General features: G+C 38.2%; 2 protein-coding genes across 2 annotated transcripts in view; one reads left to right on the top strand and one right to left on the bottom strand.

Moving 5' to 3' along the window:
• Nucleotides 1-589: 589 nt before the first annotated feature.
• On the bottom strand, nt 590-3,925 carry TEX55 (testis expressed 55). Its single transcript, XM_064589556.1, has 3 exons — nt 2,650-3,925; nt 1,893-2,039; nt 590-622 (listed from the first exon to the last, which is right to left on the bottom strand). The coding sequence occupies exons 1-3, from the start codon at nt 3,823-3,825 to the stop codon at nt 590-592; spliced, it is 1,356 nt and encodes a 451-aa protein (XP_064445626.1). The 5' UTR covers nt 3,826-3,925.
• Nucleotides 3,926-3,944: 19 nt separating this feature from the next.
• Nucleotides 3,945-18,866, top strand: part of IGSF11 (immunoglobulin superfamily member 11) — a 206,243-nt gene continuing 191,321 nt past the window's right edge. The window contains exons 1-2 of the mRNA XM_064593545.1: nt 3,945-4,086; nt 16,166-16,227. Of these exons, the coding sequence (XP_064449615.1) occupies nt 16,179-16,227 (49 nt within the window). The 5' untranslated portion in view covers nt 3,945-4,086; nt 16,166-16,178. The remainder of the gene's footprint in view (nt 4,087-16,165; nt 16,228-18,866) is intronic.

The following is an 18,866-nucleotide window of genomic DNA, read 5'->3' as shown; positions in this document are numbered from 1 at the left end:
TAAAAAGACATTAGCATTCAACAGTTTATAAGTGCTCGCTTCATGATAACCCACGGAGTTGGATGTGTTTTGTTTTGGGTGCGTGTACGTGTGCTGTATTTTACAATAAACAGAATTAAAAGCTGTTCTCTTTCTCCTATTCCATACCTGGCACAGCATAAAACTGAGGGGGTCCTCTGGTTTTTCATAGACTAAGTTTTCAGTGATCTGCTGAGAGAGAGCATGAGGCATCGCGTTATGGTTCTGAGCTAAAGTTATGTGGTCAGGTTCTAGCTAAAGCCATGTTTTGCACTAACCTAGCACCATAGTCTTTTAAAGAAATTTATGTATCTCTACAAAGTGACAAATTACTTTCTGACTACTGATAAAATTAGGCAAATTAAGGTAAAATTTAGAGGAATAAAAATTTAGTAATAAATAGCAATGGATATTTTTCTAGCTTCCAAGATCAAACAGGTAGTGAGAAAGTTTTGGACAAAGCTTTGTTTTGAGAATTGTGATTTTGCTAGACTGAGAAATTAATGAGTTAATCACTTTATCTTTATTCAAAAGAAAAGTCTTTTGAGTAAATTAAAAACATGATGTGTCTTTACATAGAAACTTCCTTGTGAGGCATTTGATTCTAAAAGGTGAAAAAGATGTTTCATGTTTATAATAATAAATGAGAAAGCATACACAAAACTTCAGAAATTCACTTCCATACTTTGTTGTTGTTTAATAACCCAAAACATTATAATAAAGTAAGCAGAATTCTCATTTGCAGGGAATAACAATGGGGCAAGTTTCAGGCGTAAAATATTTAATATCCGTTTAATGCACCCATGCCAATTACATATTTCATATATGTTTCTATTGAACACATATTTGATAACTAATTTTTCTTATAATAACGTTGTATTCTCAAGTATTGTTTTTCCTTGACAGATGAAGAAGATTATTTATAAAATGATTTGATTTCTACTTTCTTCAACAGCTTTCATCCTTCAGTTTAATAATTAGTAGTTCTCTGATTAAAGCCAGAAAACCCAGCCATTAGCACTCTCCCACAAAAGGACATTTTAAGAAAGAAAAGGCATAGAGCAGGGTTAATGGAGTAAAATCACTGTTTTATATGAAGAAACGGAGATTCACTGAAGTTAATTTTCTCCAAATCACAAAGATGAGAAGTGGCAAAGTTAGGTTGGAGCTTCAGGCTAACAGATTGCATAATTTGTGCTCTTGCCTCTATACCCTACTTCTTTAAACTTAAACTTTCCCAGTTTAAATGTTTTTTTTTTCCTCCCAGTTTGCATATTTTCATTTGAGGTGGGCCATTTTTATTTTACACCCTCCTAACTATAACATTACTACATGTACACATTATAATATACATACCTGTGCCTTGCTGGGTAATAATATTAACATAAAAATAACTATGTCAGGCAAACAAAAGCAAAAACAACCCACCAAATAACAAAACATGGTGTAAATGTGATAATCTCTTCTAATTCTCTATTGACCAAGGAAATGTCACACTTTTTAAAAAAAAATATTTTATTTATTTAATTGACAGAAAGATACAGCCAGAGAGGGAACACAAGCAGGGGGAGTGGGAGAGGGAGAAGCAGGTTTCCCGCCGAGCAGGGAGCCCCATGCGGGGCTCCATCCCAGGACCCTGGGATCATGACCTGAGCCGAAGACCCTCAACTGACTGAGCCCCCCAGGTGCCCCCATTCTTTGGTGTTTCTCATTTACTACTTTTGCTTAATACATCTCAGTGCACTTACCGACTTCTCAATGAGATTATATCCTTTTTATACAAAGGCCCATTCTTAAAAGCCAGGTCCAAGTTTGTTTTTTACATTGTAATCACTGTAAAACTCACTCTTAAAGAACAGGGTTGAGAGGTTTACCTGGAATATTTGCAGAATGTGGTGCTTCTCCATGTATCGTAGTGAAACTTGATAAGGATCTTCATATACAATGGGAGGGAACTGCCTCCTGTAAGTTTGATTGTATCCAAAAGATTTCCTTCCTTCTTGGTATTCTGGAATATCATCCTGAAATAGAAATACCCCCCCACCCCAGCAGAGAGTCTTTAATAAATTCAAAAGCTCCAGGAAGTTTTGTTGTTATTGTTGTTATTATCAGTGGAATCTAATGCTGATGGGACCTGAACACCAGGACTTGGAGAAAAGACACATTCTGATGACAAACCTGACTGATCCTCCTGGCAACATAGTGCGCCTCAAGTCCCGGGAGGCACCTTATGCATGTCCAATCTACTTCAAATACTTTTCCCTTCACAGGGATCTCCAACTGACTCCAAATGACTTTCCTCTGGAGGAATCCCAGAGAGGGGAAATGACTTAGTGTCCCAGAGTAAGCAGCAGAACTAGGACTTGAAACCCAGGTCTCCTGAATCCTGGCTCATTGATCTTTCCTGAATGGCCTTCCTATAGCCGAGAGGGCAACAAATCTAGTTCCCACCACCCTTCTCCTGCCTTTTCGGAATCTCCTGCGCTTCCTGAATAAATTGTAACAGGTAGGTTTATTCCTCATCTTTGATTCAACACGTGCCCTCTCCCTGCCCCCATACCGCCACAACAAACCCTTGGTTTGGCCTCCAATCCCCTAGGTGGTTGGTTATCAAATGCCCCTTTAACCTACAGGCTTGGTTTCTATGGCTTCAGTTTTTTCCCGACCGATGATATAGTCCAACTTGGATGAGATACAGGGGAATCTCTGGGAATAGACTTGGTCTTTTGCTTGCAAATTACTGTTGAATCTGGCACCAAATGAGTCAAACACTTGCACGTTGGTCGCACTTTCCGTGTCTGTTTCCCCTGAAACTGGGGAATTGTCCCCGTCGATTTCTCTGGTCTCAAATTCGCAGGGTTCTATTCTGGGCTCAGCCTCTCTGTACCCCTTAATGTCACCAAATTGGGCAAATATTCTGTCGTCGTACTGGCCAGGTGCTCCATAGTCAGCGAGGTGGTCTTTGTAGGAATTCTCTTCAGCCAATAAGTGATCCACCTGGTCACTGTAGTCAGCCTTGTCCACGGGAAGGTGATCAGCACTGCTGTCAGCTTGCTGCTCAGCTCCTTCAGCAGCTTCCTCATCCACTTTTTGCTGAGTCTTTAGAGATGTTATGGGGTCAACTTGGTGACCAGTCTTTTCAGAAGTTCTTCGTTCAACCAGGCCAGACAACCTGCTGTCAATCTGTTCAGAAGTTCTGCGGCCAATCTGTTCAGAGGCTCCTTGTTCGGATGAGACCGACAATCCACCGTCAATCTGTTCAGAAGTTCTTCTGTCCGACTGGCTAGACAATCTACGATTACTCTGCTCATAAGCTCTTGGCTCGGTCTGGTCGGACCTTCTGCGGTCAGTCTGCCCATAATCTCTTCCTTCAACCTGGCTGGACCGTCTGCGTTCAATCTGTTGAGAAGTTCTTTGTTCACGTGGAGGAAACATCTGGCTGTCAGTCTCTTCAGACTGTACATGGCTGGCTTGGCTAGATGTCCTGCTGTCTGTCTGTTCATACATTCTTTGGTCGTCCTGATCAGATGTACTACGCTGAGCAACATTAGCGTGGTCGGAGGCTCTGAGATCAGCCTGATCAGATGTTTGGCGCCCAGTGGGTTCAGATCCTTTGTGGTCAGTCTGTCCGGACATTCTTTGGGCAACCTGCTCAGCCGTTCTGGGATCAGTCTGGTCATCTACCTCTTCTTCATCCTGGTTCTGCCAGTTGCCTTCCTGGCCATCTGTGTGGTTGTCATCCGGGGACTTGGCTGTGCTTTCAGGTGCCAAGGATTCTGCGGGACCCTCTTGGGGAGGCTCTTGCATTTTCCGCCCTGGCGGGGCTAGGCTGCCGGACGCCGTGGGCGGGGCCGGCCTGGTCTCCTAGGTGACCTCCACAGGGCGCGCGACGTTGCCGCCCGCACGCTTTGTTCGGGCCTCAGTGCGCGGGCGCTTGGGGGTGCTCGGGCGCCGCCACCCCTGCCCGGGTCAGGGCTGCCTCGGGCCCGGGCGCCGCCAGGAGTGCCCAATCCGCTGACGCTCGGTGCGGACGCGAGCGCGGGGCGAGCGCCCTTCCCGTGAGAGGAGGTAATGCGCACACGCGGCGGTCACCACCGCCCAGCCACTAGGCTCCGGGCTCTGTGAGCCGGGGCCCCAGAGCTGTACCGCCGCCTTTTCGTGCGGAGGTTCACAGCGGGTGCGTGAACCGGGCTCGCTCGGGTACCGCAGGTCTCTAATCGCCACCGAAGTGTTAGCCGGGGAAGCCGCGGCCGACCACGGGAGGGCAGCACCCCCGCTCGGCGCTCACCGTTGCCATCCAATCAGATCCACGCTTCGTCCCGCCGACTCCTGTCTAACCGCAGTCGTGCCGGCAGTACGGTGTTAGTGCTGGGCACTGTGCTAGTGAATGTGCTAATAACTGCTCGTCTGCTTTAGACTCTAATCGGTATTGTAGCGATGTGGCCAAATCCTCTGTGTGTGTGTGTGTGCTTTTACTTTGCAAAACCCATTTGAAAAATCCTGCCTGTACAAACAGTGCCCGTGCTGTTTTTCAGTGGTACCAGGAAGAGTTTAATCCTCCTAACACTCATTTTAGCAAAATCAGATGGATCCTTCCTCACAATAGAGTGTAGAGCGGAGAGATTTGCTCTCTTCCCCACCCTCACCACCACGCACCCCTGGGCATTCACTGCTGCGGGATCATCCCCTTCTCTGTCTCCAGGGACAGGTGAGCAGCTGTTTTCCTCCCCTTTGGGAAGAGCTGTCTTGGCTGTGAAAGCCCCACGGTGTGTGTGTTTTTTGTTTTGTTTTGTTTATTATTATTATTATTATTTTTTCTGAATGAGACATACATGGAAGTCTAAAGGAAAGAGAGGAGATCCAGTGAGAATGTGTTCTAAAATCACCCCATTTGATGGGATTATAGCAGAAGGGAGGGTTAGGGTTAGGACCCAGGGTTCCAGAAAGAAAGGGAGTAAGAAAGGTGGGGGGAAGATAGGAGAAGGAATATTTAACAAGTGGGGAATTTGCACCTGATGGTGGTGTCCGCTGTGGTCTGGGTTTTGAGACGTGGCCCTCCCCTTTTGAAATAAACTTTAAGAATCCACTTCAGGCCAGCATGCCCCCTACTTTCAGGAGTAGGGCAGTATAGAGGTGATTGATGAGACATTTATTTGTCTGACTCTTCAAAGCCTAAAATCACTGAGGCAAGCCAACCATTGGTAGTATAATATCAGATATGCCTTTAATATGGGTTTAATTGCCCTCAATAATTAGAGATAACATTTAAAATCCAAATGCAGATAGTTGTGATCAAGATATGAGAGGGAGAGTGGATACCCTTGATGCCATACTTAGGCGCAAATAGGAGAATCTAGGTACACTGAAGCAAAATCATTTATGTAATAGTTCCCAGAACGTAGTAAGTGCTCAAGATGTGTTTGCTGAGTATAAATGTATGAAGGATCTGCCTTATTTATTTATTTAAAATGTGTGGAGCAAATAGACTTCGCATTTGTAGTAAAATAGGTGATAGGCTATGGTTTACAATTTCAAAGAGGCATTGGTTTTGTAGACTTGTTTTCCTATTTATAAATTAAACTTAATCACTGTAGAAAAGTAAAGAAAACAAACATAAAGAAAAAAAAATAAAATTCCCCAAACACCCAAAGGAGAACCTTTATTAACATTTTAATGTATATCCTTGTAGAATTTCCCCACTCACGTCTGTACGTCTAATAGCTATAGTTATGTGTATATTTTACAAAATAGAATCAAACTGTGCAATTGTTCTATAAACTGCATTTTCATTTAACACTGTGTTATAAATGTTCTTCCCTTGTCAATAAATGTAATCTAAATTAAAGAACACTGGCTTTTGGAGTCAGACCAGGTTTGTTCTAATTCTGTATCTGTCACTCACTAGATTGTTGAGCTTGGGCAAATCTCATTATTTCTCCGAACCTCAATTTTCTCATTTTCAGATGAAAATGGGAATAGCATAATAGCTCTCAGAGTTCTTGTGACAACCAAATGAGATAATATATGTAATTAGTTCATATGTGCTTCATAAAGAGTAGCTATTTTAAAATTTATATGTAATCTATTATATGAATTTATTTTGTTGCTTTTAACAGTGCTGCATTGACCATCATTGTACAGAAATTTTACAAGCTTGTCATGTTTTTTTCCCTTAAGATGAATTTTTAGTTGTGGAATTGCTTGGCTAAGGAAATGTGCTCATTCTGGTCTTCGGAAAGTACTATATTTTAAAATACCCTTCAGAGAAGTTGCCATTCTATGGCTCCACCAATAATATATGAGAGTGCTATTTCCCTATACCAACACCACTTCTGAATATATTTTTATTTTTGCCTGATAAGTGAAAGATAGTATCTTGTCTTAATTTGTATTCTTTTTATATGTTTAATGGCTATTTATTTTTGTTTTTGGTAAATGTCCTTGCTGTGCCCTTGTCTTTTCCTTATTGATTTTTGAGAGCTTCCTATATATTAAATTTTTTAATTCTTCCTATATAAAAATTGTAATTCTTTGTTATATAATTGCAAAAAAGTTTCCTAGCTTATTTGCCATGTAGAGGTTTTATTTGTTTTATTTTTATGAAGTTAAATTCATTTTTCTCTTTCTAGTTTTTATCTTTGGGTCATGTTTACAAAGACCTTCCCTATCTCTTAAGATTATGTAACTGTTCCCCATCTATATTTTCTTTTAGTACTTTTCAGTATGTGTGTATTTCCTTTTTTCTTACATAGAGTTAAGCGCTCAAAAAAGTGTGAAGCTTGATGAATTTTTAAGTATGTATCCATCCACACATATAGCACCCAGGTCAAGGATAGACTGTTTCCAGTACTCTAGCAGGTTTCCCCCATGTCCCCACCCAGTGAATACCCTTCTTAAAGTTAAGTACTGTTCTGATCTTTGCTTCCATAGCTTAGTTTTTCTGGCTTTTGAACATCAGACAGTATGACTCTTGTTCTGGCCTATGTCTGTGAGACTCAACTATATTCTTACGTGTAGTAGTAAATATTATTTATGATTGCTGAGCCAGTATTCCATTGTATGATTATACCACAAACTATTGATCAATTCTGATGTTGGTTGACATCGGATTGTTTACAGCTTGCAACTAGGAAGAACTTTTTTGTATGTGTCTTTGGTGGACATAAATGCTTATCTCTCTGTCATATACCAGAGTATAGGGTTCCTGGGTCATAGGATAGACTTATTCGGCCAGACAGTTTCCCAAAATGGTAGTACCAGTTTACACTCTCACTAGCAATGCATAAAGGAGTTCAAGTTACTTTGCATGTTTGCCTTTTTCCAGTTAGTTGGTTCTCATTGGAGTTTTCATTTGTATGTCCCTTATGACTAATGATGTTAAGGCCTTTTACAGATCTTTTTTTGGCCATTTGGATATCCTTTTTAAAGAAGTGCCTATTCATATCTTTTGCCCATTTTTATGTTGGATTGTTTGTCTTATTCATATTGATTTGTAGGACTTCTTTATGTAGCATGCTTGTATGTATGTGTTTGTAGGTATGTGTATATTTTTTAAACACTTAAAGCTTTAAGCTTTCTGGATTTTATTTTGGTAGATGGTTTGTGATAGAAATCTAACCTAATTGTATTTGTAAAAGGTTATCTAGATATTCCAGTGCCTTTTTTTTTTTAAATTATTTCTCTATTGATTTAAAATACTAGCTTTTCCATATAACACTCTCTAGTACATACTTGAGTCTATTTCTGGACATTTCACTCCTGTTTTATCAAGAAAAAAATGACTTGTTCTGGTGTTTCTCTAGACTGTTCTTATTGTTGTAGTATACATTACTGTACTATTCATTAATGTACTATACATTAATATCTCATACAGCAAATTCTCTTTCATTTGTTTTCTTTAAAAATAATTTGCGACTTCTTCATATATTTGTTCTTCCAAGTAACTTTGACATAATTTTGTTCAATCCCAACAATGACATCAACAAAAAATGTCAAAAACAGTTGTTGGAACTGTTTAAATTTAAATATTAATTTAAGGAAAAACTTCTAGGCAGAGGATGTGTGTGAGTCTGACTTGCTGATGTTGTTGCATTGATCTCTGTTATGGACTGAACTGTGTTTCTCCAAAACTCGTATGTTGAAGCCCTAACCCCTGCAAAGGCTTCTGGGGATAGGGCCTCTAAAGAGGTAATTAACCTTAAGCCTAGGGGTGGACATAGAGGTGGGGCCCTAATCTAATCTGACTGTTGACCTTACAAGAAGAGGAAAGGACAGAAGAGAGGTGCTCACACAGAGAAAAGGCCATGTGAGGACACAGGTAGAAGACAGCCATCTATAAGCCAGGGAGAAAGGCTTCAGGAGAAATTAAACTTGCTAACACTTTGATCTTGAACTTCTAGCCTGTGAGAAATGAATTTTTCTCACTGTGAGAACTGTGAGAAAATAAATTCTTTTTGTTCTAAATTATCCAGTCTGGGTATTTTCTTATGGAAGTCCTAGGAGACTAATACAGCTCCCATTAAGTTTTTAATTTTTTTTTTTTAACATTTGATGCTTAGTAGCTATTTTAACATTATTGGAGAAGAGAGAGGGATCCAATAATTGAATACATTTTAAATGAATATTGGGGTTTTTTTAGGTGAAATTCACATAGCATAAAATTAATCATTTCAAAGTATACAATTCAGTAGCATCTAGTACATTCACAATGTTGTGCAACTACTTCTGTCAAGATTCAAACATTTCACCACCCCCAAAGAAAACCTCATACCCATTAAGCAGTGGCTCCCCTTTATCCCCTCCCCACAGTCCCTTGAAACCACAAATCTGCTTTCTGTTTTATGGATTTGCCTCCTCCAGATATTTCAAATAAATGGAATCATACATTTATAGTATTTGGTGACTGGATTTTGAATTACTTAGCATATGTTTTTTGAGGTTCATCTATATTATAGCATGTTTTAATAACTCATTCCTTTTTGTGGTTGAATACTATTCCACTGTAACGTATATAACACATGTTCTTTATCCATTCTTCTATTGATAGACATTTGTGTTGTTTTCACCTTTTGGCTATTGTGGATAGTACACTATGAACATTAGTGTGCAGGTATGTGAGTACTCATTTTTAATTCTTTGGGGTATATACGTAGAAATGAATTGCTGAATCATGGCATTTCTGTGTTTAACTTTTAAGGAACTACTAGACTGTTTTCCCCAGTGGCTGCACCATTTTATATTACCATCAGTAATGTAATTCTCCATGTCTTTACCAATACTTGTTATTTTCCATATTTGGATTCTAGCTATCATACTAAATGTGAAGTGGTATCTTTTCATGGTTTTGATTCCTTAATGACTAAGGATGTTGAGCATTTTTTCTTTGCTGAAATGTCTATTCAAGTCCTTTGCCCATTTTTAAATTGAGTCATTTGTCTTTTGGAGATCGTCAGAGTTCTTTATATATTCTGGATGCCAAGCCATTATCAGATATATGATTTGTAAATATATTCTTCCATGCTATATTTACTTTGGTAGTGTCCTTTGAGGCACAAAGTTTTAAATTTTGATGAACTTCTGTTTATCTATTTTTTCGTTTGTTGTTTGTGCTTCTGGTGTCTCATTTAAGAAACCATTATCTAATCCAAGGTTGTGAAGATTTAAACCTTTGTTTCCTTCTGAGAGTTTTATAGCCTTAGCTTTTATATTTATGTGTTTGATATAATTCTTGTATGTAGTATGACGTAGGGGTCCAATTTCAATCTTTTGCATGTGGATATTCAGTTGTCTCCGCACTGAGTATTTTGTTGAAAATACTTTTATTTTTTTTCCTATCCAATTGGCTATTACATTAGTTTGCTACAGCCATGACAAAATACCACAGCTTGGGTGACTTAAAACAACAGAAGTTAATTTTCTTACAGTTCTAGAGGCTAGAAGTCTAAGATCAAGGTTTCATCAGGTTTGGGTTCTTTCTTTTCTGTCTTTCTTTTTTTGTGTGGGGTGGTGCTATTGTAAATGAAATTGTTTTCTTAATTTTGTTTTTTCAGCTGTTCATTGGTAGTATATAGAAACGCAGCTAATTTTTATGTGAGTTGATTTGTTCTTCAACTTTGCTAAACTTGCTTATTTCTAATAGCTTTTTTATTGGGTTTTAAGGGATTTTCTATATACAAGATCATGTTATTTGTGAAAAAGGATAGTTTATTTTTCTTTTCCAATTTGGATGCGTGTTATTTCTTTTTTTGCCTAATTACTCTTACTAGAATTTCCAGGACAATGGTGAATAGAAGTGATGAAAGTGGGCATTCTTGTCTTGTTTCTGATCATAAGGAGAAGGCTCTCACCACTGAATAAGATATGGATTTTTCATCAAAGCCCTTTATCAGATTGAGGAAGTGCCCTCTGTTCCTTGTTTCCTGAGTATATTTTTTAGTCAGGAAAGGGCACTGGAATTTTAAAATTCTCTTTGTATATCAGTTGAGATGATTATGTGTTTTTTTCTCCCTCATTCTGTTTTTTTGAATTATTTATTTATTTAATTTTTATTTAAATTCAATGAACATGTAATGTATTATTCGTTTCAGAGGTAGAGGTCAGTGATTCATCAGTCTTATATTATACCCAGTGCTCATTACATCATGTTCCCTCCTTAATCTCCCTCATTCTATTAATGTGATGTATTACATTGATTCATTTTTGTATGGTGAACCACCTTTACATTCCTGGAATAAATCCTACTTGGTCACAGAATGTGATGTTTTTAGAGTGGCTGTATAGAGGTCATGATCCAGTGACTATCCACTAAGACTCAAGTGTTCATTTCTTCTGCTTCTGGGAGTCTTAGCAACCAGCTGTTCTCAACTGAATTCTTGTCCAAGACTTTGTCTTAGCTGAAGAGATTCTACATACCTAAAGTCATGCCCCCTTCCTAGAGACAGCTCAATTCAATAATTGGTCATACAGAAGCATTAGGGTCTTCCCCCATGCCACAGTATAGAACATCTCTGAAGAACCATCCCAGCTCTAAAGTTAGCTATGAAATCAGCTAAGGTCTTTGTTGAGACTATGTCACTGTTCAGATTCTCCCTCTGCCCAGTTCTGCTTCTACACTTCATAACTGTTGATATTGAGCATGTCCAAATAAACTTTCTGCACATAAAAAAAAAAGAATGTGATGCTTTTAGTATGTTTCTGGATTCAATTAGCTAGTGTTTTGTTGATAATTTTTATATCTATATTCATAAGAGATATTAGTTTGTAGTTTTCTTGTTATTGTCTGGTTTTGGTGTCAGGGTAATGCTGGCTTATAGAATGAGCTAAAAAGTGTTGCCTCCTCTTCTATTTTTTGAAAGATTTTGAGAAGGCTTTCTGTTAATTTTTCTGTAAGTTGTTGGTAGAATTCATCATCATTATTTTTATGGAAGGATGAATCCCTGGAGCTAGCTACTCTGCCACTTTCACTGATATCACTCCCTACCCTTCCGCCTTAATTTTGAAAATGGCAACTTGTCTATTTACATCAGATGTCTAGCTTCTTTTGAAGAACTGGAAAATATGTCAATACTGAGCCCACAGTGCCACATATCAACAGTTGCCTGGTGAGTAGTAGTTGCCCAGTTCAGGCAGGACATACATTCTTCATTTTCCCTGCACTTTCCCTCCTGCTCCTTAATCATTTAAGTCACCTGATTGGTTCCTTCACCCATTTTAATTTTTAGTCTCTTTAGTATTACATAGTGACTGTGAGCCTAGGCCTTGAGCCAGATAGAACTGGATTTGAATGTTGTCCTCACCATTTAAAGGCTGTGTGTTCTTAGAAAGTGACCTGTCCTCTGTGATCTTTAATGTCTTCTTTTTTTTTTTTTAAAGATTTTATTTATATATGTGACAGACACAGCGAGAGAGGGAAAACAAACACGGGGAGTGGCAGAGGGAGAAGCAAGACTTCCCGCTGAGCAGGGAGCCCGATGCGGGGTTCGATCCCAGGACCCTGGGATCATGACCCGAGCCAAAGGCAGACACTCAACGACTGAGCCACCCAGGCGCCCCTAATGTCTTCATTTGTAAAATGAAGAGAAACATAATTACTCAACTGAGTTAATTCAGATAAGTAAATGATATAACATTTATGAAGAATTCAGCCCAGTGCCTAACATTCAGCAAGTAAATATAGTTATCATGAATTTTATTTTATTTTTTTAAAGATTTTATTTATTTGACAGAGAGATACATAGAAAGAGAGGGAACACAAACAGAGGGAGTGGGAGAGAGAGAAGCAGGCTTCCTGATGAGCAGGGAGCCCAATGTGGGGCTCGATCCCAGGACCCTGGGACCATGACCTGAGCCGAAGGCCAGACGCTTAATGACTGAGCCACCCAGACGCCCCAGTTGTCATGAGTTTTAATGTAAATTAATTAAAGTCATTTTTTATGTCCCTTGGTAATGTTTGGAATTTTTTTCTTATATGTTGAGTATATTTGTTTAAAAATGTTATTCTTATGTAATTTATGAATTTTATTGTTGTGAATTGGATATTTTTTCCTAGTATATTTTCTAAATAGATAATGCTAATATGTAGGAAAGATAATCATGTTTCTCTTTCCTCCTGCCATCTTTTTTATTTTCTTATTAGATTAAATAGATTTTCATAGTAGTTTCATTTTTCTTAATAGACATTGTAATGATAATTTTCCTCTATGTTTATAATATTTATTCTCTAATTCTTTTTTTTCCTAATATTGAATAAGACTGCCAAACAATGTTTAATAATTAGGATTATAGATTCATTTTATTCCTGAATATAATGGGAATGCCCCATTAAGTACAATGCTTAATTTTTGTTTCTGATATATGAATAAGAATATATCACAAAATAATTTCTATGATAAGGAAGTTTCTTTCTATTTCCACTTTACAAAAGATTTTAATTGGCTTTTGAATTTTATAAAATAATGTGTAGGATCTATTGAAATAATCATATGATTGTATCCATTAATTTATTCATGTTACATCCATAGATTTTTTTTTTTTAAAGATTTTATTTATTTATTTGACAGAGAGAGAGACAGCGAGAGTAGGAACACAAGCAGGGGGAGTGGGAGAGGGAGAAGCAGGCTTCCCGCTGAGCAGGGAGCCCGATGTGGGGCTCGATCCCAGGACCCTGGGATCATGACCTGAGCCGAAGGCAGACGCTTAACGACTGAGCCACCCAGGCGCCCAACATCCATAGATTTTTAAATGTTAAATCAGTAATCCATTCCTAGAATAGACCTTACTTGGTCATCCTGTATTTGTCTTTTAGTACAATTCTGGGATCAGTTATGCTAATATTTTATTTAGGATGTTTATATTTTAGTAACAAGTGAGATTGGTCTGTTGTTACCTTTTCTTGTTTTTTATTTATCAACTTTTGGTATCAGCACTATGTTAGCTTTATAAGATGATTTTAGAAACCTACTATCTTCTTCTTTGACCTGGGACAGTTTATATATGAACTATCTGTTCTTCCAAATTTGTTAAAACTCACCTATAAAATCACACAATCTGGTTTCTTGGGGTGTGGGGGTTATGGTTGTGTTGTGTTCAGATCTTTTATAGGTTTTCCAATTTATTCTATGGTTATTGGTCTACTTAAATTTTCTCCTACTTGAACAATTTTGGAAAATTCAACTTGACTTAGAAAAATGTTGCATTTCCTTTCAAATTTAAAATTTATTGAGCATAAATATTTTCTTAGAATATTATTTCAATCCCCACATATGTTTATGTTTCCTTTTAAATTTCCAATGTTAAGTCCTCATTCTTTCTTGATTAGATTCAGTTATACTTTCTTCCTAGTATGTTTCTTTTAATGTTTGTTAAACAGCCTTTTTAAAGAAACATCTCTTTTGTTTATCGGGTATATTGTGAGTTGTTTTTGGGTGTTGAGGATATAAAATACTAGACAGTGAGTTTATAGTTTCACGATCCTCTGACCTATTATATCTCTGTATGGACTACCAAGATCAATAAATTTGAAGTGTGTGTCCATGATGTACAAAGGGATTAGTGGGGACCCTCCTGCATCTTTTCTCATTTATATTCTGTAGCCTACTTATTTATTGCTTTGTGAGTAAACCAAAGTGAAAGCAACTTCGACCTGAGTTCAAGGTATCATTTTTGCCTATCCTTAAACCTAGTTAAGAATCTATGGTTTGGACTAGGGAAGATAATTTTTTCTTGTTTTTGCTTTGTTTTATTCCTTTTGGTTGGTGTCTGGGAATTTCTTGTTCTTTAAGCATGAGGCTAAGTGTTTTTAAAGATTTTTTTTTTAAGATTTATTTATTTATTTGAGAGAGAGAGAAAGTGCGGGGGAAAGGGCAGAGGCAGATAGAGCAAAATTTAGGCAGTCTCTGTGCTGAGTACGGAGCCTGACGTGGGGCTTGATCCCACGACCCTGAGATCATCACAACCTGAGCCAAAACCAGGAGTTGGACACTTAGCTGACCGGGACACCAAGGCACCCCAAGGCTAAGTGTTTTAAACATAATTAATTATGTATTTTTAAAAAATAGTTTTATTAACATGTATTTCACATACTATGAGATTAATTCAGTGCATATTAAGTGGTTTTTTTGTATATTCACAGTTTTGCAACCACACCACAATCTAATTTTGGAGTATTTTAACACTCTAAAAAGAAATCCTATACACATTAACAATCATTCCCCATTCCGCCCCACTTCAACCCCAAACCTGGTAATCACCATTCTATTTTTGGTATCTGTGGATTTGCTTATTTGGGACATTTCACAAAGATGGAATAAAAAAAATATAACCTATGTCTTTCACTTAATATAATGTTTGCAAAGTTTACCAACATTGTGGCATGTATCAGTATTTCATTTTCTTTTTAGTGTCAAATGATTTTTATTATTTGGATATACCACATGTTGTTTATCCATTCTTCAGTTGATGGGCATTCACATTGTTTCTACTTTTTGGCTATTATGAATAATGCAGCTATGAACATTCATGTACAGGTTTTTATGTGTACGTATATTTTAATTTCTATTTGCTATATACCTGGTGTGGAATTACTGGGTCATATGATAACTCTGTGTAATCTTTTGAGGACCACCAAAACTCTTTTCCAAAATTGCTGCACAATTTTACGTTCCCACCAGCAGTATATGAGTTTTCCAATTCCTCCACATCCTCATCAACACTTATTATTATGTATTTATTATTTCAGCCTTATTAGTGGGTATGAAGTGGTATATCTTTGTGGATTTCACTTTCATTGCCCTGATTGGCTACTGATGTTGAACAACTTTTTGTGTTTATTGGTCATTTGTGTATTTGCTTTGGAGAAATGTCTCTTCAGAGTCTTTGCCCATTTTAAACTGGGTTGCTTATCTATTACTGAGTTGTAAGAATTCTTTATATATTCTAGATATAAATTCCACATGGAATATATGATTTACAAATATATTCTCCCATGCTGTGTGTTGTCTTTTTACTTCCCTGATGGTATCCTTTGACATACAGAAGTATTAAATTTTAATGATCTTCCGTGGCCTGTGCTTTTGTTGTCTTGTTTAAAAAAACATTGTCTAATCCTAGATCTCAAAGATTTAGATCTATTGATGAAAACCAGTCAATGCCATCTTCTTAGTGAAGAGAGTCAATGTATCTGGTTTCTTAATCTGCAAAGAGCTGGGAATTTCTTGTTCTTTAAGCATGAGGCTAAGTGTTTTAACTCCTTACTGATTACGGCAGAGAAGCCATAATTTACTAAGAAAGATTGGTTGAGTGTGCTACTATTCTGATAACTTGTTGAAACTGATGCAGATGACTTACTACAAGGAGTAAAACAGGAGAGAAGCAAGGTCAGAGCTCCTGCATGGTGCTCCCATCCCATTAGGTGATCTCATGTAAATCTAAACTGGGTTAGCTTCAGATAAACCTTTTTTTTTTTTAATGTTTGTGTGTGACTAAGTAGTCTAATGAAATGGTTCCCACCCTAATATTTCGTACTCAAATCATGTATCCAAAGATGTCTTATTAAAAGCGATTATTTTTTAATTTTAAAATATGGGGTTTGTTTATTATCATGTTATCAAAACATAGAATCTTTTCTTCTTCTTTTCCTCCCCTCTCTCAGATAAGAAGAGGAGATGTCTCTGGTGGGACTTTTGCCCTGGTGGGACTACTTTTCTAATAGTGGTGAGTTACTTAATACTAAATTTTAAAACTATTCATAGTTATTATCTCTGATGACCTAGCTGAAAGAAGGGCTTTTTATGATACTGACCTCTTCTTATACTCTCCCATTTCTCGATCCTGGGAAAAAATATTTTTTAAATTTCAATAATATATATTTTTTGAGCACTTGCTATGTGTCAGGCAAGGGGGATACAAAAGGAAACAAGACAGATAGTTTTTAACCTGAAGAATCTCATATTCTAGAAAGGATTTCTGATAAGAAAAGAAGCAACTATAATACAATGTGTTAAGAGCCATGACAGGAGAAGTACAAATAGGTATTGGTGCATATAAGTGAGACACTTGAATCAAAGTTGAAGGGAGAGGAGCAGTGACATAGAAGTAGTGTAGTGTATAGTCAGTTTGCTATTGTAGGACCTTTGGAGTGCTAGAGTCTAGCTGCAGGTGCAACATCTACTAGTTCTGTCACCTTAGACAAATTTCTTCATCTTTAGTACTTTTAGTTTTCTCATATTTAAAATAGGGACAATAATAGTACTCATCTCATTGGTTTTCAATGAAAATAAATGAGTTAATATCGAGTGCTTAGCATAGTGCCATAGTACACAATAAAAAAGGTAACTCATTATTATGATTCTGAAAGAATTATTATTCTGAAGGGTTATTAAGAGTTAAGAAGTAGGGCGCCTGGGTGGCTCAGTCGTTGAGCATCTGCCTTTGGCTCAGGTGTTGGTCCCAGGGTCCTGGGATTGAGTCCCACATCGGGCTCCCTGCTCGGCAGGAAGCCTGCTTCTCGCTCTCCCACTCCCCCCTGCTTGTGTTCCTGCTCTCGCTATCTCTCTCTCTGTCAAACAAATAAATAAAATCTTTAAAAAAAAAAAAGAGTTAAGAAGTAAATGGTGTGGTCAATGTCAGGAAGATATTTCAGGCAGAGAGAAGAGCATGTTGCATGCCTGGAGGCAGAACAGATCATGGAGAGTTTGAATAACTAAATGAAATTTATTATGCTGTAATACTGAGTAGGAGGGAGCTGGAGAAAAATAAATGAGACAGGAGAGATAGACAGGGGCCAGATCAGAGAGATGTTTGGTCTTTATGCCAAGAGTATGCAGAGTTGAGAGGGGGGCCAAGATAGTGGAGTAAGAGGACCCTAAGCTCACCTCTTCCCACAGATGCAGCTAGATAATACTCACATTAGTGTAAATAACTAGATAATACTAAAATTAGTGTAATTAATGACCCAAAGACTGGCAGAACAAACTCCACAACTAAAGTAGAGAAGACACCACATAGAATAGGGTAGGAAGGGTGGAGAAGTGGCCATCTGCTGCAGGGAGGGAGCCCCGGGCCTAGGAAAAGGTGAGAAACACACATGGGATCCTGCACTGGGAATATGAATCCCCATAGCATTTGGCTTGGAAATTGGAGGGGCTGAATTTCATGACTTCTTACAACCAGTGGTACTTAAATCCTGGAATCTTAAAAATCAGTGGGCTCAGTTCTGGGAGAGCCCTGAGGGTGACAAGAAGTTGAGTCCTCAACCTTAAATAAACAGCACAACAAACAGCTCTTGGAGATATAGTGTAGAAGCAACAGCTTGAAAACACCTGGAGCACATGGGAGGCAGAGTTATTTACCTATCTCAGAGCATGTCCTGGAGGGAATTCTCCAGGAACAAGGGAACTGGCAAGTGCCATATGGGCACCAGTGGGGCACTGACATTCACTACCTAACTTGCTTATACCACCCCCCTCCCCTCAGATGCACCCCTTCTGGTCATGTTTGCCTCAGTCTGGGCACTGCAGGTCTCTTCCCCCAGAAGACCAGTGCAAACCTTGCCAACGCTGTATCTCCTGACACATGCATTTTATGTGGCCTTGGTCCCAGTGGTGGTGGTGGTGGCAGGTCTCATTTTGCAAGCATACCAGAGCTCACCTTGTTAAAACTGTATGTGCCACCCTGGCAAGGGACCAAACACTGTCCATAAGAGGCAAAGAGAACCTCTGCAAATGACTGGACTGAAGGAAAAAGTGGCCAAGAAACAACAGCTGGGCACACACCACACACATAGGAGACACCCCTGAAACATCAGGTTCTGGTGAACAGGGGACACTGCATTGCAGGGCATTACAGGACATCTTCTTCATAAGGCCTTTACTTTCAAGAGCAAGAGACAGAGCTGATACCCCTAAAACAGAGTAACAGACACAGAGAGTTAGACAAAATGAGGAGACAGAAATATGTCCCAAATGGAAGAAAGGACAAAACCACAGCAAGAGACCTAAGTGAAATGGTTGTAAGTAAGAAGTCTGATAGAGAATGTAAAGTAATGATCATAAAGATACTCACTGGATTTGAGAGAAAAATGGAGAACCTCAGTGAGACCCTTAACAAAGACATATAAAACATAAAAAAGAACCAATCAGAGATGAAGAACACAATAAATGAAATTTAAAATACACTAGATCCATAAATAGCAGGCTAGAGGAAGCTGAAGAATGACTTAGAAACTTGGAGGACAGAATAATGGAAATAATCAAGCTGAGCAGGTTAGAGAAAAAATTATGCAAAATGAGAATACAGTTAGGGAACTCAGTGACTCCATCAAACGTAATAGCATTTGCATTATAGGGATCCCA

This window comes from Mirounga angustirostris, unplaced genomic scaffold (assembly GCF_029215605.1).
Source record: "Mirounga angustirostris isolate CCGP_5_RB_7025 unplaced genomic scaffold, mMirAng1.0.hap1 SCAF_1, whole genome shotgun sequence".
Classification (NCBI taxonomy): Eukaryota; Metazoa; Chordata; class Mammalia; order Carnivora; family Phocidae; genus Mirounga; species Mirounga angustirostris.
The sequence above is the reverse complement of the archived record's forward strand: the minus strand, read 5'-3'. Positions and strand labels throughout refer to the sequence as shown.

Bases quoted from the DNA above. Each gene is read 5' to 3' on its own strand.
- TEX55 (XM_064589556.1), bottom strand. From the start codon at position 3,825: ATGCAAGAGCCTCCCCAAGAGGGTCCCGCAGAATCCTTGGCACCTGAA. The intron at 2,040-2,649 runs GTAGGTTAAAGG...TTTCTATTTCAG, and splicing joins AAGCCATAGAAACCAAGCCT to GATGATATTCCAGAATACCA. The intron at 623-1,892 runs GTAAACCTCTCA...TTCACCTTTTAG, and splicing joins ACATTCTGCAAATATTCCAG to AATCAAATGCCTCACAAGGA.